At 43.3% G+C, this 23,706-nt stretch overlaps 2 protein-coding genes and 1 non-coding gene across 3 annotated transcripts; 2 read left to right on the top strand and 1 right to left on the bottom strand.

Moving 5' to 3' along the window:
* Positions 1-1,052: 1,052 nt before the first annotated feature.
* Positions 1,053-2,424, top strand: LOC101768148 (cytosolic sulfotransferase 5). The gene is made up of 2 exons (XM_004968385.2): positions 1,053-1,585; positions 1,670-2,424. The coding sequence occupies exons 1-2, from the start codon at positions 1,089-1,091 to the stop codon at positions 2,172-2,174; spliced, it is 1,002 nt and encodes a 333-aa protein (XP_004968442.1). The 5' UTR covers positions 1,053-1,088; the 3' UTR covers positions 2,175-2,424.
* A 2,587-nt stretch (positions 2,425-5,011) lies between these two features.
* On the top strand, positions 5,012-5,082 carry TRNAG-GCC. The gene has a single exon. It is a non-coding gene; the product is annotated as a tRNA-Gly (tRNA).
* Positions 5,083-5,193: 111 nt separating this feature from the next.
* LOC101768557 (type IV inositol polyphosphate 5-phosphatase 3) lies at positions 5,194-8,955 on the bottom strand. Its single transcript, XM_004968386.4, has 8 exons — positions 8,600-8,955; positions 8,279-8,393; positions 8,104-8,166; positions 7,392-7,479; positions 7,201-7,314; positions 6,145-7,113; positions 5,957-6,065; positions 5,194-5,844 (listed from the first exon to the last, which is right to left on the bottom strand). The coding sequence occupies exons 1-8, from the start codon at positions 8,633-8,635 to the stop codon at positions 5,497-5,499; spliced, it is 1,842 nt and encodes a 613-aa protein (XP_004968443.1). The 5' UTR covers positions 8,636-8,955; the 3' UTR covers positions 5,194-5,496.
* Positions 8,956-23,706: the final 14,751 nt, after the last annotated feature.

Here is a 23,706-nt window from a genome sequence, read left to right on the forward strand (position 1 = left end):
ATTAATACACTGCAAAATTTCAGGACCAAACTCCATCCCCTTTGTGGGATACAAAAAACACAAACGTGGAACACGCATGCAGATGGACAAAAGTTAACCTTTTGTCCTTTTGTTATTGTGCTTCTAAATATTGGATTTTTAATTCTCTTGGATCTCAAATGATGTGCAGGTTGGACTTGAAATTTTGTATGGCATCATATCATAACATCATCTATAGATGGTTATTTTTTATATAAAAAGATAGACCTTGTAAATATGATTTTTGATGGAGTTCTCTCCCCAACTCGTATAGAACTGCATAGCACAAAAGATGGTGAATGTAATGGTGGGACTTTGGAAGGGTAAAAAAGTGACCCATATGTACTATTTCCTCGGTCTAAAATTACAAAGCATGTTTTGTTTTATTATGACAAAAATACGATTATAAGTAAAAAAATTTAATACAAACAAATTTAGTAAACATCAATTTTGTATCACAAAAATTACGTGTTGTTTCAGTTCAGTTAGTCGAATTATGTCTATCTAATGTATAACAAGTACGCAGCTAGATTTACATTGTAAAAATGTTTCACACTATTGTAGCTATAAACGATAATTGTTTGAGGAAAAATCAAGTTCTAGTTTCGAACAGCGAATCAAAATAAAAACTGTCTTCTTGAACGTAGATAATATCTCAAAACTAAGCAAAAATAAATTAATGTGTTACACAAACCATATGGTTAGCGTGCTTTACTGCTTTGTATTCATATTAGTTGAGATCTCTGACGATCCCCCTCCTTTGGACCACGATGAACTAATGCCATTGCCATCAAAGTTCATTTTCTTAGTTGAGATGTAAGGATCAGTCAGTTTATTTTCTTACTATCACTTTTCTTGCTTTAAAATCCCGAAATTAGTTCATTTTGATGTGTTTTCAGTCGACTCGATGACCCGAAGAAAAGAAAGCTTCCCCCTAGCTGGATTATTATCCAACTCAAGAAGCTACAGTAAGCCCCGTGAAGCATGTGCGCACGCGCATAATCTGCACATAATATGATGCCTATATATATTTCGCCTCTGCGCATAATCTCCACTCCACAACCAGCAGCATGACCACCGGCAAAACCAACCAACCTGCCGGCGCCATCGGCCCGGAGCCGTTCATGAAGAGCGCCGAGGCCGTGCCGGTGATCCCCGTCGTCGGCCTGACCACCGACCCCAAGCTGTGGGTGTGCTTCTACCAGGGCACGTGGGTGCTGGCGACCCTCGTCCCGGGGATCGTCTCCATCCAGAGAAACTTCGCGCCCCGCCGCGGCGACGTCGTCCTCGCGAGCATCCCCAAGTCCGGCACCACGTGGCTCAAGGCCCTGGCGTTCGCCACCATGGCGCGCGCCGCGCACCCGCCGGCCGATAACCCCGGGCACCCGCTGCTCCGCCTCAACCCGCACCAGTGCGTCCCCTACATGGAGAGGATGTTCGCCGCCGGCGACGAGGCCGTCATGGATACCCTGCCGTCGCCGAGGCTCATGTCCACGCACCTGCACCACTCCATTCTCCCCACCTCCATCACCAACAACCCCGACTGCAAAATCATCTACATTTGCAGGTAATAATAGAGCTAAATTAAACTACGAAAAGAAAAATGATAAACATAATAGATCATAACAATTAACTGAACGTCATTGGGCAGGGATCCCAAGGACATGCTTGTTTCGTTCTGGCACTTCGTCAGAAGGGTCAACGCCGACATCTCCTTCTCCGACGTGTTCGAGGCCGCCTGCAACGGCACGTCGGTGAGCGGGCCCATCTGGGACCATCTCCTAGGGTACTGGAACGCGAGCAAGGCGAGCCCGGAGACGGTGCTGTTCCTAAGGTACGAGGAGATGCTGCGCGACCCCGCCGGGAACGCCAGGAAGCTGGCGCGGTTCGTCGGGCAGCCGTTCTCGCCGGCTGAGGAGGAGGCGGGGGTCGTCGACCAGATCGTGAGGCTCTGCAGCATCGACAAGCTGAAGAGCGTCGAGGTCAACAAGGGAGGCTCGGGCACCGCCGGCACCCACTTCGCCAACGACTGGTACTTCAGGAAGGGAGGGGCGGGGGACTGGGCCAACCACATGACGCCGGACATGGCGCGCCGCCTGGACGCCATTGTCGAGGAGAAGCTCAGCGGATCGGGCCTCTCGTTCGCGCGTGATTGATGGATTCAATACTGTGATGAATAAGAAATATTGCCGCAAGCAGAGGCATGCATGATTTCTCTCATCAGCTAGCTCGCTGTCTTGAAGACAGAGATGACACGTTCAGTTTTCTTCTCTGTCATCATGGTTGTATGGTGCTCATAGCATATGCCTGCAAGGCTGCAACCATGTACTGCAATAAGGATGGCCTGATGGTCCCTAAGAGGCTGATGCCGAAATTCTATTATCTAAAAATCGAAAGTTTATTGTACGTTTTCTTTGGATAAATGAAGCTTTTATTGATAAGAAAGACTACTGCATTATCTTAAAAACCGTACAACTGTTAATGCACTGTTGAATGGTTGTTCAATTATATTTGATGCCAATAATGCAAACCTATATTTCTTTTCCCCACCTCATAAAAGGGCAAAGTAATTATACTTCTTCAAGGCGACACTCGACCCTGGACATTGAAGTTAGCTCAGGGAATTGGCTTGACGATATGTGTTCGCTAGCTGGTCCTCTGTCAGGGAGCTCAGGACGGAAAGCCGGATTAGCTGAGGTGGCTGACATAGGGGTAGGTGTTGTGGTGTCGGAACAAAGACGAGTGGAAATGGGGATGGCCAGCTTTGAAGACATCGTGCTGGAGAAGATTAAAAAAAATTTGGATTGGCTGAAAGAAGAAAGGATGTCGAACAAACCAGATCCATATGCCAAAAAACATGAAGAAAAAAAGCACCTCCCTTTATTTCGAACTAAAACACAACTGTGCATTATGTTACCTTTTTCAATAGGCAATTAAATTTAATTTTGGTATTTGGAATTCTAGTGATTGATCATATATATTACTGGGCGCCAATTTGTTATCGCTTAAATACTTAATGAGCATGGTTCGCGATGCTTTATTTGATATATATGAAATTTGTTTTCTCAACATTTTCCATCACCATTTTAAAAATGATGACTTTTTTAGTTTATTGCATTACACATTGTACTGATATGGTTTGTAAATGCTTCCACAATGCATGTAGTGTGGATCTTATCCTAGCATTATTGATTGAAGGTTTTTTGTTTGACATATATCCATATTAACCCTCACACATGGGACACTAAAAACAGAGACTAATTATAAACATTCTCACATAAAAGAAAATATCAAACTACAAATTTGGTGGACTCAATATGTGGACATTTTACTAAGTTCTATATATTATCCATGCATGATGAGGACATCGCCATGCTGGACACTCACGAGTTATGGTCTTCCCCAAGTTACAAGTCGCCACCAACTAGGTCGTCGCGTTCGTTTCGGATTCAGCTAACACCCCTGCACGGTTTCGGCCATATCTCCTTCATACGACATCGAAATGAGGCGTTCTTTGATGCGTTGGAACGGGGACGACGATGCCATTCTTTTGGTTCTAGTCCTAGCTCCAGAAGGTGTCGGGCCTTAAGCCCAATTTGTGGGCGCCCCCTTCATGGTCGCCCCCAACCTTAGTTCACCCCTTTTTAATATAAACTCAGTAGCCGCCGCCTTAGAAACTGGGGTTTGTTTAGTTCTAGTTTTCCTTTGAGAAGAGATTGATTCGTTGTAACTGTGGCGACAAGTCCTTTTACAGTGATTCAGGACCCATGTTCTTGTTCTCCTCGACTGTGTCGATTAATCCTTTCGAATTGAGGGCTTGAACCCTTCTTTACTTCATTCATATTTGCAATATCAGATTGCATGTTTATACTTTCTTGCTTGTGTCCTTCGATTCGCTTGCAGGAAAAGCCTTCTCGGCGAGGTCAATCAAGTTGTGCTTGGTTGATAACCAACGGAGCAGCGGTGTAGCGGTTGCAATGATTCGAATTGTGTCTGATTAGAAGCCGGATCGTCAACATCGAGTCTCCACCAATCGAATTTATCACTACCTTTCGGAAGATCGGGCCAATGCTACATCAATGTATTTTATAAAAATAAAGCTAGCATATATATAGAGAGAGAGAGAGGGAGAGTATACTCCGTGGCCGGCTATAGAATAGTTTATTCTATAGCCGGGCCATCTAACCAGCCACCCATCACAACTAATATATAGTAAATCGATTATGGTATGATCATAACTGGTTCCTCGGACATCATGACTCTAAATTATAGTAACATCTCAGTCCTAATTTATCATCTCAAACCAATAAACCAGTAGATATATGAGAAATTGACTGTCACATACATGTCAACAAGTCATATTTAGCTGAAAAGCCTAAATAGTCAGGCTCGTTGGTTAATACCATAAGTACCAGAGGAAATTCCCAAACAGGACAAAACTTGTATTAAAACCCATTTAATGTGGTTGACCAAGTATGATAGAAAATTTTTAAAAAAAGTTGTACTAAAACCCATTTAATATCGTTGACTTAGAATGATCGAAAATCCCCAAACTTGCAATAGTGCATCGAGTCTAACACATTTCTTATTTGCCGATGCCTCACTTATTCTTATGAAAGCTGATGTGAGTGCCAATCATCTGAGGAACTCTTGATCGATATGAAGAATTTGTTCAGATCAAGTGATAAATAAAGAGAAGTCTCAGTCATGTTCATCAGTAAGAATGCCTCGGAAGCCTCCAAACATGCATTTTTAGCACTGAAGCCAAGAATGAGAAGTATCTCGTACTCTCCGTGTATACTGATCGCTCAAAGGCGGCCTTTGCTCACATAAAGGAAAATAATATGGAGAAGAATACAAGGTTGGGAAAAACCAACGAACTCATCAGCTTTCAGTAGGCAAAGAAATCCTCATTAGAGCAGAGCACAAGCAAATCACGCTGCTGCTGTGTCCTGCTGAACTAGACTTTTACATCACTCGGCAGCCATCGAAAGCACCAGTGGTCTAGTGGTAGAATAGTACCCTGCCACGGTACAGACCCGGGTTCGATTCCCGGCTGGTGCAGTCACTCTTTTTTTTTTCTGCTCTTTCCGCTCTTCGTATTGTGTGTCATGCCAGTGAGCACCGAGGGCTGAGGCACAGGCACACGCGTTCATGCATAAAACACACCAAGACTTATCTCAGAGACAAGTGATATCGAGGCATACGATTTTTTTTTTTTTTTTTTTGCGAAGGAGGCACACGACTCCATCATGATTAAATGGAAATACATCGATCTGCTGATGTATTCAGAGGCTCATATTTACACGACCATTTCGTCCCCCAAATGAAGTAATCGCAAGACGCAAGCTCTCCCGGTTATCCTGAACGATCAGCCTTCGTTCAGTTCTGAACTTGCAGCGACCAAGTGACACCGGTGGCACGCTCTTCACTCTTCAGTCTCCACGGCGCGTGCAATTTAAAGCGCCAAACCCTCGGTCAAAAATCCAGGTCCGGCACGACCTGGCCGCCCTCCACCTCGGCGTCCGTGAGCGTCAGCGCCTTCTGCAGCTTCCGGCTGCAGAACACCTCCACCTCCGCCGCGTACGTCGCCGTCACCGGCCGGTGGTCCGACAGCGCCAGCTCCGACCGCCGGTACCCCAGCAGCCGCAGCCCATTCCCGTACGACAGCACCCGGTCGCACCACGCCGGCGTCCGCCGCCCGCCCCTGTGCTCGTCGCCGGTGTACCTCCCGGAGCCGACCTCGTACTTGTACGTCGGCGCGAACTCCAGGACGCCCTCCGTCCACCCGTCGAACGCCCGCCCCTTCTTCAGCTCGCGCTTAAGCTGCAGAGAATAGCAATGGCCAGAATCGTCATCAGCATCGTCAGAATTCAGATAGAATCAGAATCAGAATCAGATTCAGAATGACGAAATGGACTCTGATTTCTTCACTCACCTGATCCGTCTCGGCTAATTTAGACCAACTCTTCGTCGAGATCAGCTCGTGCGCTCTCTCGTACGACACGTCGAGGCGGTAGTTCAGATCGCCCAGCCAGAAGATCCGACTGCAGAAATCACCAAGAAAAATGTCAGACTACTGAATCCTGATGGGTTTGGTGCTCACTTACTCTTCTCAGTACTCACTCATGGTCGTGGATGTCCCTGAGCAGCTGCTGGTCACCGGGGGCAGGGAAGCGCGTCCGCCGGTGGATCTCCTGCACGTCGGCGTTCCGTTTGTGGACGTCGCCGGGCTTCTCCCCGGCGGCGAGGTGGCAGCACACAAAGCAGAACATGGTCTGGTAGATGGACATGCTCACCGACACGGCTCCCTTGTTGCCGATGTAGCCCATGGCCCCGACGCCGACGGTGGAGACCTTGAGGTTCTGGACGCACTTCCTGAGGCCCCTCCTCACCCACACCGTCAGGAAGATGCCCACCATCTGCTTGCTCACGATCCTCACGAACGGCGACCGGCTCTTCTTCTTGCGCAGCGCGCCGTCGAGGTCAAGGTCGAGGTCCGGGATCATCGGCAGCTCGTCCGCCGCCGCCGCGTCGGCGACGCGAGACGACCCCCTGAACGACTTGTACGCCCTGAAGGATTTCGACGCCTTGAACGACGCCGACGACGCGGCGTTCATGGCGCGCGCCGGCAGCAGGTCCAGCGGCTGCTCCGGCCAGACCAGCCCGACCCTGTCCGCCCTGCTCAGCGACCTCAGGAGCATCCGCCCCGGCTGCTGCGGCTCCTGATCGAGCTCGTCAGGCTCGTCGCCGTTGAGCTCCGCCGGGTCATCATCCACGACGCTGAAGTGGTTGAGCCTGCTCAGCTTCCTTGGGGTCGCCGCGACGTGCTGCTCCGGCCGCGCCGGGAAGCCGAACGGCGCGTCGTCGTCGGTGTCGGTCTCCGTGTCCGTGCCGGGGAGGAGCTCGTCGGCGGCGGCCGGCGGCGGGTCGAACCGCGATGGCGAGGGCGGGTGGCTGTAGCACTTGTACTTGGGCCTCGACGGCTGGGCCCGCCTGAGCGCGCCCCGGATCACGGACTCCCACGCCTGCGCCGGCCGCCCGTCCTCCGCGCCGAACACGTTGCCGGCGTTCAGAGGCACCACTTCTTGGAACCTGCGTTCCATCACACGCGTCAGCGGGAAGAACGGCAGGTCGATGACGTATAGCACGGCAGGCAAGTCCGGCGGCCGTGGAGCTTACCCGAGCACGTAGATGTCGGCGGGCTCGGCGTCGCCGCCGGTGCCGAGCCACTCGGAGATGTCGAGGTCCTCCGGCGGGGCCTTGCCGCCAGCGTTCCAGGTGCCGACGCAGACCCTGCAAACGCCGGGCATGGTTAATCGAATCGCAAAAGGCGCACGCATCGCTGAAATCAATCGAATCACACGACGAACCTCAACTCTTTGGTGTTGATGTACTGCGCGCGCAGCGTCTCCGAGTTCCTCCTCCTCAGCTTGTACGGCGCGCTCTCCAGGCTCTCATCTGATGCAGCAGAATTCAGCACACGGCGGTGCGAAGAAATGCTAGTGAAAAATCGACAGAAGCAACGCTGATCGAACAGTGAGAATTCCACACTTGAAACTAACGATTTTTTTTTTACTTTTTGATGAAAGCTACAAATTTCATTGAATTACTGTTATGGTTGGGGTAAAAATGTCAATAGTAATTTCGTTTTTGACATGAAAATGTGTGGATATCATGATTTTTTTACTGATGAAGCAGGATCATAAAGGTCGGCCGGTCTGCCAGATTAGGCAATTGTTGGAAGCCATTTGTGTGATTGGAGACAAGGAGATTCAAGGTTGCCGGGCCGGGGCGGGGCGAAAGCTATGATGCGACGCACCAAACACACTAATGGCGGCATGAGGACCAGTTCATCTTTTTTCCCTACCACAAAGGGGATGAATGAGCAGTCCAAAGCTGCCCTTTCTCTTCCGTAACGCGACCGACTGGGTTTGCTTTTTAAAAAGAAAACACTAAAACACGACCCATTGGATAAGATCAACACATTAGACGGAGGACCGGAACGCGGCTTTCAGTTCTGCCTACACACTAGCCGCAATTCAACACGTAATGAAACGGATGATGAGCGGGAATTGAACTCACCGGTGATCTGAGCGCCGCCGTCGGCCGGCCGGCGTGGGCCGTCGCCGTCGCAGCCGCAGTTCTCTGGGGAAAAAAAGCAGGACATCAAGTGAGAGGTGGAGAGAGAAAAAAGAAGTGAGCTTTGGGCAGTAGAACGAGAATGGGTCTCGTCGGAGAAGGGGAAACTTTGGCCAACCTTCGTCGTCAATGTCGCTGCCGTCGTCGTCGTCCTCCTCCTCGTCGGCGCCGAAGTCCAAGTCCTTGCTCTTGAGGTTGAGCCATTTCTTCAGCACAATCTTGGGCCAGAACACCTGCACTCGCACAGCAACGGCGCCTATCACTATCAGTATCATCCTAGCTAAGCTCTCAGTTGCAAGTTGTAATTGTCTGAAGAAAGGAGAAAAAAAAGGAAATCTAAAAAGAAAACTCGGGAAGCTCTCAGACTCTCAGTTGCAACGCCAAGAGCCCAAGAACAAGTGAACCGAGCAAGAAAGACAGAGCCGTCGTCGTCTCCTACCTCTCCCGACATCCTCCTCTGCTTCACCACCACCATTTCCGCTCCTCTCTTGCCTGCTCCTCACGCCTGATCAATCGCTTAAAGATTAAAATTTCAGAGCCAAAACGCCTCTGATTCTGCCCTCTCGCTCCCAGCCCAAATCCCTCGCCTTCTCCTCTCCCTCGTCTCCCTCCTTGGCTTATCGTACGGGCAGGCTCGTAAGCTGTGGACCGGACGAGCAGAGCTAGCACATGGCAGCGCGTCTCTCCCTGTGGCGGCAAGCGAGGGGGCCGGACGGGGAGCTATATACCAAGTGGAAAATGTGGTGGGAGGCAGGGCGGAAGCGGATGGGGGCCGGCCGCTTCCGCCTCTCTCTCCCTTCGCGGAAAGCTTCGCGCCCGACCGGGTCCCGCGTTCGCGCGTGTCCAGTTTTTGGTCGCCGAGCGAGACGGCAGTTGGGATGCAATTCTACCGCGGCTGCGGCTTGACGTCCGCCTCCTCCCGGCCGTGTACGGCACCGCTGGCCGGCGGGGATTTCTGGGGAGGGAACCGCGGGCTGACCGTTTTACTTGGCTGTTGGCTGTGTGGTTGAAGGCCAAACAAATGGTATGTGTGTTGGAATTCGTTTTCTTTTTTACTTCACATACGCCACACGTATGGTTGAAGGCCTAACAAAAGTATGACGTCAACAAATTAGTTTTGGGACGATTGTCGTTTCCGACCAGTTTGATAAAACTAAGGAAACGATGATTTTATCCTTTTACCCTTCTATCTGTTCACGCCAACTCGCCAAGGACACCGCTCCTCCCTCCCAACCACGCCGCTGCTCCTCAGCTCCTCCCAAACGTGATGGCGGCATCCCACTCCGCTGCTCCGGACTCCTCTACCGCCTCAGACTCTCTATCGGGCCCGAGCCTCTGTCCACCGCCGCAACTAGGTGGGGCGCCTCGTGGGGTGACATGGATCCCAAGATGCGCAGGTGAGTTTGGGAGGACGGCGGCGGCTGCTTCTGCGACCTCCAGGTGCTGCACGGATGTAAGTGAAGTCTGCATTGCGTGGGCTGACAGCTAAGGTGGAGGCCGAAGGAAGAGGCAAACACGACGGCGGAAGGGGTCAAGGGAAGCAGGCGTCGAACTCTAGGGCAAAAAAAAAAGAGAAATAGCTTTCCCTTGACTACCAACGACAATTATTTCGATTCGTTTTGATTTGTACTAGCGGCGACATCTAAATTGATACGGAGGGAGTACATGAAGTATTCTAGCTTAGTACTCGAAAATATATGGGTTGCATTAATGGATTTATTGTGAAAAATACTTTTATAATATATAATTACTTTAATGTAAGCGAACTGAGCTCGCTGATAATGTTATAAAGTTAGGTGCGTATATTCATAGGACTATAACTCTATAAGAATGAGTATGTGTATATGATCGCATGCGTACGTACTATGTTTAAAAAAACTATTTTAGTATAAAGTTTTATTTTTTATATAAATTATTAATCAAAATATCACCTAATAGACCATGTTGCTGAGGAAATAGCTAGGATGTCACTCTAGTTTTGGGATATCCTAAGAATGAGATCTTTACAAGTGTGACATTTGGATCCATGCATAAACGTTTGAGATAGACATCAGCTGTTCCCTCAACAAAATATATACTAAACACAAGTTCGTCTTGAGCTGTGACACGTGATTATTCTATTCATGTGGTGGGTGGGTAGTTCGCGTTCGCCGAATTATGTGCAGGAGACACTGTAATCTGCACATAATTTGATCTGGTTGGGCTTAACAATGATGATGCGACGGCATTTTTTTATGCCGTAATATGTTGACACCTGTAGCCCTTAGTAGGTTTTTCCTTAATTTTATTCGCCCTCCGTGTTTGACTTGCTCTGCAAAAAATGTCTGTACCATATACAGTTCCTAACGACCTCAATCTATGACTCATGATGCAGAGAATCAAGTTAGTAGGGCCTCTATTTTTATGATGTTTTGATAAGGTTCTAGGTATACGTTTGTTGCGCTTGCCGCCAAAATTTGCACTCCACCTGACAGGACTTCATGCATGTTCAGGTGTGGAGCCCAGGTCCAGCTGCAATGCGACGCTTGAGCCAATTTGATGTTTGTATTTTATTTTCTTGAGCGCCGCGCGGCATCAATTATATTAGATGTTAGAAGCAATTTGTTTGAAAAAGAGGAGTAAAAGAATTATCGGAACCAATTGTTACGGCCACTGTTGAAATTTAAATGTTTTGTTCAGGTGAAATTCTCTTGTTGCATGGTCGTTAAAGCAGCTTTAACCGTTTCTTGCACGTAGACACTGCATACTCGACGCTCTTACCCACCAGCATCGTAATGAGCACCCGCGGTCAAGCGAGGCTTGAAACGTCATGCCAGGTCTAGCGATGCTTAATTCTCAGGTCATCGTTAAACTTTAGCTCCGAGACTAATTTGCGAGACGAATCTATTAAGCTTAATTAATTCATGATTTGATAATGTGGTGCTACAGTAATCCTTTGCTAATGATGGATTAATTAGGTTTAATAGATTCGTTTCGCGAATTAGTCCAGGACTTATGCAATTAGTTTTATAATTAGCTAATGTTTAATCCTTCTAATTAGTATCAAACATTCGATGTGACAAGAGTTAAACTTTAATCTAAGGTCAAACACGTCCTTACCCTTCCGCCGTTCGTGTCAAAATTTGATAGTTTATTAGCTGAGCAGATTGGGCATCGATGTCTGTACATTACCCGATGCTTGCTTTTTGCAACGGAGCCTCGCTAGCTGCAGTGGTAAAATCCATGCCCAACGATGCCTGAAGTAAGAGAGAGAAAAATGGAGCATCACTTTTCCACTACACTGCGTGTGCTTAAGTTGCTGACAAAGATGCTTACTGTTAACGAGCAGTTGACAGGGATTAGTTCTAGGTTAATTTGCAGCACAGGGCATGTGCTGTGCGGATAGCGATAAATGCCCGTCAGCCCCACTTAGCACCTTGCTGTTCTGCTAGCAGTCGTACGGTCACAATTTTGGTGCAGTGGAACGTGTTTCACGTGCACATGCGCCAGGGTTAGTCATTACTCATTAGTGTATTCCAGATCCATGCAGATTGCAGAGTGCATGTCATACGAACATCCCAACTATTCATCGCGCTAGGGAAACAAGCAGACGTCGTCCGGAGACACCAAGATGACCATGGGTAGACGCACTAACTAATGCTCGCTCCGTTACAAATTGTAGATCGTTTTGATTTTTTTAGTTTATAGATATTATTATGCACCTAGATATACACTATATGGAGATGTATAATAATATCTATGATTAAAAAAAACTAAAATGATCTACAATTTTAAATGTAGGAGTAGGTCAGCGAATGCAAATTTAGTACACTGCTCATAGGTTGACATGACATCGCATTGGGATGTGCATGAATTTTTTATCGAGAAATTAGTCATTATTGTTCTCCTATGTACCAAAAATATCGATGTCACCACAAACGAAAGCTACAGAGAGTACGAATAATAAATCCTAGCCAACAACATGGCCAAGCCACTCTTCAGATCATGGAATGATATACATGGACCATCAATGGCTCCTTCGAGAAACAATGTACAACAAAAGAAGCTTGTAGCAGTGCCAGGTGTGTAGATGGCTGCCACTGGTTTATGCAAGCTCAAGTCCATGTGATGTCTACATGTTTTTGGGGTCATTTTCGTTCTAGCTTGGTCCTGGGTAGTCACGGGTACGGTTACTCGCATCTAAAGGACTGGAGCAAGCTGGGCCATGCATTTCTAGTTTATTCCAGTCGCGTGACTCTTAAGTTGGCATACACAATTACACATGCGTGCACACATATGGGCATTGAACGTATGGATCAAGAGAAACAACAGAACTAGGAAGCGGGTAAGTCCTAATAACAAATCGTTGAAGACGTGTACGGCTACCTTTTCTCCAAAACATAGTATGTACACATAAATGCTCACGTGCATGAACAATCACCTTTATGAACACACATACGATCGATGTCCTTACAGACACCTATGACACAGATTGAATTGGCAACAGCCAGCGGCAACTTAATTAATTAAAAAGTACTCCTATTTGATTTGTGCAGCAAGTATATATCCACATTGCCAAAAACCTGACTGTCCAATTCTGTATGGTGTGTGCCTTTTCCAAAATAAATAAACAAATAGTGTCTGGTGCTGCCTGCTATCAGGCCGATCGAACCGTGTCCTCGCATTATTAGCTGATAATTAATGTAGATTAGACGACGAGGTCTTAACCTATCTCGCCCCTGTTGTACATGGTCACCAGCCTTATAGAACAGTGTACACCACATCCTATCCACCGTCCACAGGAATTTAGAATAGAGGCCTAGAGGGCCCTTCACACAAGTGTTCAGAGTTCAGTATATGTAATGTAATCCACACTAGACACAACACGGCATCAATGTAATCAACCATAAGATAAGATAAAAGTAATCTCCTGCTGCCTCTCGTGTGCAGATAATCAACAAGTAGCTTGTTACTTTTTAGCTTGGCCTGCTTCTCGTCAGCATATGCATGACCTTAGTTATAAGGGTCAATGGACTTCCATGGATTATCCCGATCCCGTCAGTCATGAATCTCTCGAAATGCTTGTCGTGAGCAAGCTCAAATGTAACTCTCTTTGGGAAACCATGGACCATAAGAAGCTCATGTCACAGCTCTGTCCTAGGTGTTTTGCCAATAATGGTTTTTTAGAAATGAAATGCATTCCCATGAAATCACATGTTCTCCACGCGGTGATCATAACTTTGGCACAACAGAGCAACAATAAAGTGGCACCAGCAAAAAAAAGGTTGGACCAGAGTTCTACATCAGTCAAGCCCCTTCCTTTGATGTCAACATAGCGTGCTTGTTTTCTTTCAGCTGAAAACGCGATGCGTATGCTATGAGCGTACAACCACCCATCAGATGTTCATGGTCTATCGGTCTCAACCGGCTATCCTTGTCGCGTTCGATCGAGTCGTTTTTTTTCCAGCTGAATCTAATGGTGCTGGATCTTGCTGATCATTCCAATCAAGTGCATGACAGGTGCACTGAGGAACCCAATGGTGAAATAAACCAAGGATGAAATTTCACAAACCACAAAGTGCTGCCACATCTGAATGGGACCCTAAGTGATTCATAATGAGGAGCAATTAAATCCAGTGGATTTTTAAGTCAATTGTGCATGTCCATCCAACCACAAATTGCGGATATGTACTATTTAACTTATTAAATACATGTTTGGAGACAGAAAAATGATAATCACCTGGCAGCTAACCACTCGCTGAAGATTACGTCCAAAGAAAAACCACTCGCTGAAGTCGCAATCAGAGACAGCGAGATGTACACCGAATAGTTTAGCCACGCGAAAAGGAATGGCAATTTTGTGCTACTCATCAATTGTTCCATCAGAAGGAACAATACAGAGAGAAACGAAATTGTCGTGTGGTTTGTCATGGTGGTGTCGTTTACCCTATGTTTACATGTGTTCTCCCACGCAGTTGCACGCATGCATGACGACACTACATATTGGCACATCAACAAGTCAATACGTACATCTGGTGAACCTGAATTCTCGATCAAGGTTTGGACTTATGCCTGAAAGGCTGAATCTAAATAACAAAATCAGAAGAAGAAGAAAAATAACCTATCAGTAGCACGTGAATAATCAGAAATTTCCAACTAACAAAACTACCGTCATGCGTCCTTGTTTCGATCAATGAAGTGCCTACTTACGTATGAGAATGGTGAAACTGCCCAGCTAATAAAATGAACTTCTTGTTCAGAGGCCAGCATTGAGCTGATGTCAACAGACAAATAGTTCAAGAAGGTACAAAAAAGCATCAAGTTAGGGGTGTTTGGATACCCCTCTAAACTTTAGCACTTGTCACATCGGATATTTGGATACTAATTAGGAGTATTAAATATAGTCTAATTACAAAACTAATTGCACAGATGGAGTCTAATTCGCGAGACGAATCTATTAAGCCTAATTAGTCCATGATTTGACGATGTGATGCTACAGTAACCATTTGCTAATGATAGATTAATTAGCCTTAATAGATACGTCTCGCGAATTAAACTCCATCTGTGCAATTAGTTTTATAATTAGCTTATGTTTAGTCCTTCTAATTAGCATCCGAACATCCGATGTGACCCTGCTAAAGTTTAGCACATCGTATCCAAACACCCCCTTAGTTCTGTTTGGTGCCCCTTTTTTCCCTTAAAAGAGGATGTTTGGTGCTGCCTAGCTGGTTAATTTGATTGCGCCGTCCTTGCACTATCAACTGATAATATAGATTAGACGAGGTCTTTCTCCCAAATTGATCTACACGCATTGTCACCGGCCTTATTTGTAAAGAACAGTAGTGCTGCATCCTACTCACCGTCCACAGGAATTTTGAACAGGTACAACTCAAACAAGTGTTCCGAAAGTAATTAACTATAAAAAAAGTAGTCACCTCATTCAATTCATGTGTAGATAATCAACAATAGGTAATTATTAGCTCGTCGGCATGACCTTAATTAAGGACTAATGGAATTACATAGATTCCACCAGTCACGACCTAACCAGCCCTCTTGAAATACTCCCGCCGGTAATTTTATAAGGCGTAGTTTATCTGACCATCTACCTAGGTTCATAGTTTGATCAAATTTATAGTCTAATAACATGCGAGTTATATATGTGTCATCCTATCAATACCATAGGATTGTATTTAAAAGAACTTGGTAACAGTTGTGATTCTATAACTAGTTAAGAAACTACTATAGGAAAAAGACTCATAGTCAGGCTACGCCCTTCAAAATATATGGATCGACTAGTAAGTAGTAAAGATGTTTGGAGCAAGGGTTAAAAGGGGGTATCAGGGTTTTCTTGTATGAATAATGTTGCACAAACAACAGACAAATTCTTGATAATTCTAAGTTAAATCTGAGTGTCCATGTCACACCACATCCTCTAGATGTGCTTTACGCTAGCAAAATGCTTGTTGTGAGCATGGAAAATATTATAAACACCTGAATAAGCATTTGCTGAAATCACTATCAGATAGTGACCCATAATAGTTTAACCACGAGGGGAAACAATAAACACCATGCTACTCCATCGATTGATTAGCCGGCCATATAAAATTCTGGAACAACACAAAGTTGGTAGCACAACAATTTTTATTTCAGTTCGCTCCACATATATATACACAAGAGGTTAACACATTCAATTCAATACTTGCCAAAGTTGACCAATACTACTCGCTCATCAGCCAAATTGACGGTTTCGGTCGGTTTTCAGTCGGCGTGGTGCTTCGTCATCTGAAAACAAATGAAATGTATGTCCAAAATGTAACAAAATAATATAATTAATGATGCCAACAAATTAGTATTGATGAACTTGTATCATTTTCGTGAAGATATTATATGGTTGACCAAAAATTAAGTATTTATGTTAGGATGTCACTTGTTTTTGCAATGTCCCAAGAGATTTGCACAAGTGTGACATTTGTGATTTGTATTTATACATATATGGCGTATATGATTGTTTGCATGTGTATAGTGTATTTATACCTATATAGTGTATATGATTGTTTACATATATAGTACGTACTTCTTTCACAAAAAGAAGGGAAAAAAGGGGGAAAAAACAATCAATCATTCCCTAAAATTATTAACCAAAATTTTGTCCTGAATTGTGTCACATGATGGTTATTCTATTCATGTGATGGTTAGTCTCCCCGAATAATGTGCAGGAGACATTGCTTGTAAGCAGCGCAAAATTGATTTTCGTTGGCCTTAACAATGATGAAGCGGTGACACCTATCGTCCTTTGGATCTAATAATTTTTGTTTGACATTCGTGCTTGAACGGAGGAGGTTAATTAGTTGCTAACAACCTCAATCTATGACTAATGATGGAGAGAATCAGGCCTCTACTACACTATGCTTGGTGCTAAGGTTCTCTGCATTTGCCGATCGAGTTAGTTGTCACGCTACCTGACCTGACAACATTTCCATGTTCATGCATGGAGCCGCCACGGTTTATTAGTCTGCAACGCTCAACCCAATTTGATGTTTTCTTCAAACTGTGCCTGTGTGCATGGCTAGTGACGATCAACACGCATGCATGCCATCTTTGGTGGCTTGTGGCGATCGTATTTTCGCACAATCACTTGTGCAATGCAACAAAAGGTGACTCTGCTCTCGCTGCTGGTCTAGCGTCTGAACTCTCTAGTCGATCACTTCCTCTTCCTCTTCCTCTTCCTCTTCCTCTTCTGACACGCTATATATTGCAGTCCGGGTCTGTTAGTCACACACGCGGCAGATTCCTTCGCTGCTGGAGTCAATTTTCATTTAGTTTTCCAGCAAGCTCGGCCCTGACCCCTGATGGTTGTCACGGGTTGAACTATCACATCGAAAAAAGACTGGAGCTGGAGTGCGCATCCTCCAAGTGCATGGCAGATAGGTTGGCACGAATGCACCTTCATGTAGTGCACTGTAGTGTGAACATCATCAATCCATCGTCAACAGTGTTACAGTATGGAAACAGGGCCAGCTGAACAACGTACCATCGTCAAACGTACAGTTTGATAATAACACGTGAACACGGCATGCGTAGACTTCACCAGAAACGTCCAGCTAGCCGTGCATAACCACACCGTTATTACGTGCCTTTTGCTTTGATTAATCAAGAACCAAAATTGCGTGTGTGCATCTGCGTCTCCGTAATATGAACTGTGCTCAACCGGAAACTGCTCAATTTTGAGCGTTTAAGTTTGTTGTGTGTTAATTAGCTTGGTTAATCATGTGCACTGAGCCAAATAGCTCCACCGCCCTTCAATTCTATTTGGTGGGTGTTAGCGGTGTGCAACATGTTAGGGTGTGTTTGGTTGCTTATATCATTTAGTTCACATATGAAATGGTTCAAAATAATAATGATCCTTTTGTTTGATTGGGTGAATTTTACCATTCCATCCATGATGAAACCATCCCACTTAATATATTATTCTACAAATTGTTTGAACCCTATCATCCAGGATCATTCATACATGCATCATGCGGTGCATGCAACCAAACACACTTAATGTGTTTCCCCGTACAGTAAGATAGATATATAGGTAGCGATCATATTCCATCCTTGATTCAGCTGTACTATATCCAGCCTGCACACGGTTCGGCCTTGCTGTCTAAATAAAGAGCTCACCCAGGCATCGGTTCTCTTTTGAAACACAGCATATAGGCTGTCTCACATTCACATGTAGCTTGTGCAAACACCGTAACATTACGCACGCCAGCAAGAGACTAGACTATCCTATCTTGATATTGACAAGAGCACCACAGTCCGCATTTATCACTGCAAGAAGTTATCGTATTAGGCCTTGTTCGGTTTGATTTGAAAAGGTACTACCAGAGAATGCGCCATTAGTACCGGTTGGGAAACCTATTTTAGTATCGGTTTCGCAACCGGTACTGGTAGTTCGGTAAAGGGGTCCTTTAGTACCGGTTGAAATAACTGCTACTAAAGAGTATTAAAAAATTTAAAAAAAGGAAATACCCCCATCGGCCCCGCCCCTCCCTCCCTCCGCCTGCCTCTGCCCGGCCCCGCGCCCCCCACCTCCGCCCTCCGCCACCCTCCTCCCACCGCCCGCCCGCCCGCCGTTGCTCCCGCCTCCGACCTCCAACCTCCGCCCGCTGCCCTCCGCTCATCTGCCCGCCGCCACCTCACCTCGCCCCGCCACTACTCCTCACTATCGGTGAGGGGCGAGCGGAGGGGGAGGGGAGGGGAGGCAGTAGAGGAGGAGGAGGAAGGGAGACGAGATAAGGGGGAGACTGTGAGAAAGAGAGAGATACAGGAGGAGCGGGTAGCGCGCGCGGGGGTGGGAGGGATGGGAGTTTTAGTACCGGGTGGGAACTAATGTGCCTTTACTCCACCCGGTACTAATGTGCCTTAGGGCCTTTAGTACCGGGTGGGGATCACGTGGGGCTTCATGGGGACTATCCGTTAGGGACGGTACTAATGCTCACATTAGTATCGGGTCAAAATACAACCGGTACCGAGCCTCGGGACGAATGCTCAGTTTTCCAGTAGTGAGAATTGCCCCTTGGAAAAGGGGAATAACCGAACAAAACCTTAATGAAATACGTTGAGCGTCACAAATGAAAAAGATGCCAACATATTCTAATACAAAAATTTAATAATATATTTATACACCATTAAGTACCTATATATAGACGCTTCTAAATTACCTATTACTATTTACTACCACTGTTGATATATAAAATAACTCTAATAAGTAAACATGCATGTTATGTACCCCCATCCAGAGATTATATATTTTCATGGTTTAGCAACAAATCACGTTGGCACTAATGATGCATTTGAAAATTTTATACAGTTTGCCTGAGCATTATAACATGCATGTACCATCCTTAGAAATAAAGTAATGATTAAAAACATGCGTTTAGGACATCTGCAGTTAGATGATCAATTCAGAATGTTGAAAATAGAAAGAGAGACCGAAAGAATGAATACGAGGATTCTCTTTTATTGACTGAATGAATGGTCTAGTTACATATTTATACAAGGAGAAAGGGCATCATGTCCCTTGGAAGTTGGTCCCTTCATAAAAAGTCCACACCCTTTCATGAAGTTGGCCCCTTCATGAAAGGTCCACACCCTTTCATGAAAGTACTCTATATTTATCTCTAATATTAATTGATCATTAATTAAAGTATTTTACAACATTCCCCCTTGATCAATTAGCTCCTTGTAAGCTTCATGTAATCCTTGTTCCATCATCTTTGATTATATGGGAAAACTCCTCAAAAACCTTATGGGAAAAATATTGAGGAGAAACTAACTTGTATGTCCATATGCCATTAAAACTTCTTTAAAACCCAGTGGAAAAATATAAGAAGAAAATGATATGGCATATTTAGATTATTGTTTCATTACAAACTCATATGAGAAAAACCTTAAAAAGGAAAAACTCATAAGTAAGTTTGGAGATCAATAATATTATGATTTGAGGATCATATTCGAATAACTTTTGTGAGGAAAAACCTATGTAGGTAAAAGAGTACAATATAATATTTGGATAGATTAGAATTTCAGGAGAGTCTCCCCCTAAGCCTTGCAAAATTTAAAGTTGTTACTCACCACTTACCATGAACACCATTCTACGGTGTAGTGGTGGGTAAGTACATTAGTGAGTATATTTTGCAAGAAGTTTATTCCCTCATTTTGTAAAAATGAGGATAAAACATTTTGGGCAATAAGTTAATGATATTGCTCATATGTAACATAGTTTCATCCAAGCAATACAAGTTGCATTATCATTTATAGATAATGTTAATGATTCAATGGAATCACTATTTATCATTCTGTGAAGTCAACAATGTTTATATGATGCTTCAGAATGATACATAAAAGTTATCATTAGAGTCTATTTTGATGACTCATATGAAAACTTTATTAACTGTATCAGCCTATGATTTGGCAATATGGGGATTAGTAAGCCAATATCTTGATATCCCACTTTGTCATGTCTCGAAATAAATCAAGACCTTTTGGTGCCATTTAGATATCTATGGATATCCTCTTCGACTCCCACTAGTATGGGGTTTGTTGGAGTTGCACTAATTTGAGCTATAGCAAGTTATCTACAAATGCAGTATCAGGCCTGCTGCAATTTGTATGATACCCAAGCGCTTGGCACTAAGTAACATCCCAGGGTCTAAATGGATATTGATCCATCTTTAAGGATTGAATCACCACAAGTGTTGATGGATATGCTTGTCCAATATTATTTGAATATTGGTATACAATATCAATTGAATATTGATAAAGTGATATATATGCATAAGTTGTAAACTTAAGCATTGTTTGGTTTTACCCAAATTTTAATCTCAAATTCTGTCATAAAATGATTGCTTGTTTGTTTGTATGTTGAGATGATGGAAAATCCAAGTCGGATTTGTTTATGAACACACATGCAATCATAGTGATTGGAGTAATCCTTCTATGGAAGATACTCTCGTCAGTTGTACCACAATCAACTTGACTGTTTCAAGTCATGGAGTGACTTGAGTAATACACAATATATGTTGCGATTTCTATTTAGATTTAGAATGTGAAGTCAGTCGAAGATGACTTGTATATCCAAATATATCAAGTTATTTGATCTTCAATGATTAAATATGGGAACATAATTTTCACATATACCACGAGGGCATGCCCGGTCTCTACGTAAAACCATTGCTACAATCTCTCATTATCTCACCACCTTGCTTTCATAAAGAATGCATTTGTGAGAATATGATATTATTGTGGTAAATACCTCTCACCAATGAACGAGAGAAATTCTCCATAATTGCCACCTTTGCTTTGACCCAATTTGAGTGTTGATACACTCTACCTAGGACTTTTGGTTTGGATCCAGTTTAAGGTGTATAGCAATTTTAAGGAGCATATGTCGACAATTTGTAGTCTTTGTATAATTGATTCAGTGAAACCAATATAGCATGTGAAATATTAACCCTCTAGAACTCTTATCTCATTGCCCATGATGATAAAGTTAGGGTGTTCCAATGATCTAGTACCTCAATTTATGTGCACATGTACTGGGCTTTTGAATACTGAACATTCATAGGTTTTGGATTTCAATATCCATAAAATGTCTAATAACATGAATGATGTTGATTTGCATTTACTATCTTGGAGGATGTCTCCCCCTATTTCCATGGATGCTTGTAATAAGCTATATCCCTAGTGACTATACTTCTCCCCCTCTTATTTTAATTTGGGAGTTGAGTGATTATGTTAGATATCACTCTTTTTGGCACATTAATTGTAAGGATTGGATAAGATGACACTTTTGATAAGCAAATGCATTTGGGAGGCTATTTGTAATGTGTTACAAATATAAGATGTTCTGAACCGGTGGTTCAAATATTCTTTGTTATGTACATGGATGTGAGGACTGAATGTATGTAGCATTCATTTTGGATTCCTAGCATTCTATGTGTGGTATTAATCTCCCCCTAATGCCTGTAATTGTCCTCAAGGTGTTATCAACATACAATCTTGTGTGTAAATCCCCACAAGAGACCTAAGGTATTATATGAATGACGGATAATAATACATTTTGTGTGTTACTCAGGTATTATATGAATACGCGATTAATGTATGGACATATAACATATCCTAGATGATATGAAAGGAATATTTAATTTTCATGTGCATTGTACCAAGTTCAGTGTTGATATTTCATCATTACTTTTAATAATAGGTTTCGATATGAAACCATACAAATGGATGGCATGAAATCATATGTTGGGTATTTGTGGAATATATGAGTGCATCTACAATTAATAATTGAATACCCGTGAGAAGAGTATATACCTCCCATAACTGTGATAGTTGTTATATGATCCACTAAATGAAATTCCTTTTATTTCTAATTGAATCCTGAATAAATACCATGTATGAGGTACTATAGTGTTGAATTAATGATAATTTCCATGAATTATATGGTAACATATGGAAATCTAATTTATTGAAGTGAGCTTCAAATTGATCTCCTTAAACTCACTTCCCTCCAATGAAATGGAGGTATTGTTTGAACCAAATATTTGATCTGGAAATAATGTGTACATGAAATATACAACCACACTTTAGACAAACGTTAGATTTGTCGTTATGGTCACTTTTAAGGAAAGTGACATTTATGTATGAGATCCATTGTGTTGTAAATTCTATGAACTGAAAGTTCTATTCTTTGTTTATAACTCTACTGGAAGTTTAAAGAATAAATGAATCTTGCTCCTTTGGATACTCAGATTTGTAAAATCTGAATGGAGTAAATGTAGTAACACACAAAGGTGCATGTGTGGTAATGCCAATAATGGATTGGGTACTTTGAGTAGGGTAGAAGTATGGTGACATCGGTGCCATGAATCTCCCAATGATAGTGTTGATATCAAGTTCCCATACTAGAGAATAAATCCCATCCAATGCGAATTCAGAAAATTCCATTTTGGAAACATTAGTCATGTCCTACATGAGTAGATCATGTATTTTAATGAATTTACTTGACAGTATAGCATGAAATATTATTGTTGTGCAATATTTTTTTTATAAAATTTTAATCAAGTTGATACTTGATTAGAAGTGGACTATTCTATAATTGACAGGCGACAGAAGTCGTTGCACATATTTTGGACTCCATTCTTGTGAGAATAAATGATCTGATGATCATTGCCAAAACATAGTCTATGTATATATGATAGAACATAGTCAACCAAATATGTTGCGCTTTTCTGCTATTTATTTAAGCAAAATTGTATGCCTAAATTTTGAATTCAAGATGAATCTTGAATTAATATATGCAAAATCTTGTACATTCAAAATGCGATTTGAATTACAAGTAGTGTGAAACTCATATTTAATAGACGATGAAATCGTTGCTATTATTAAGTGTGACTCGATCATCATGTACTAGTGAATTAACACATCAAAAGGAAGTTACCAGAATGGTGTAGACTTTGAAGTAGTGGACAAGAAACTCGTTGCTATAGGCATAGTTTGCATGATTGCAATAAATGTCTTATTCTCCACTTATATGTTACACTAGTAATTAGATGGTCACTTGGGTAGTAAGCACCATGTTGGTGTTATGATTATGCAAAAAATAATGAAGGCAAGATGATTCTTGCAATAAATTAAAGGTATATGTCAATGAGCAGTGCAATTGCTGTAAATATATTATTTATATTTTTGTGGGAATGAATGACTTGATAGTCATATTGAATACAAATTTTCTATTGTATGAATCTTTGAATATATACATTGTTGGTAATCATCATAAGATGTAAAACTTTTAGTGATGAGCAAGTAATTTACTGCCTAAAAGCACGATCTCAGAGAAGAACTTATCGCAGCCAGTGCCTAGGTCACATCACCTTGTGTTATTCCAAAATCATATTTATATACCTTGATTATAATTTTGCATCACCTTCTACATGATGTAGAATATTCATTAAGTATTAATTAAGCAAACAAAATAATTGCATATGTAAACATTGTTTAACACCAACAAAAGAT

This window comes from Setaria italica, chromosome V (assembly GCF_000263155.2).
Source record: "Setaria italica strain Yugu1 chromosome V, Setaria_italica_v2.0, whole genome shotgun sequence".
In the NCBI taxonomy this organism is placed as follows: Eukaryota; Viridiplantae; Streptophyta; class Magnoliopsida; order Poales; family Poaceae; genus Setaria; species Setaria italica.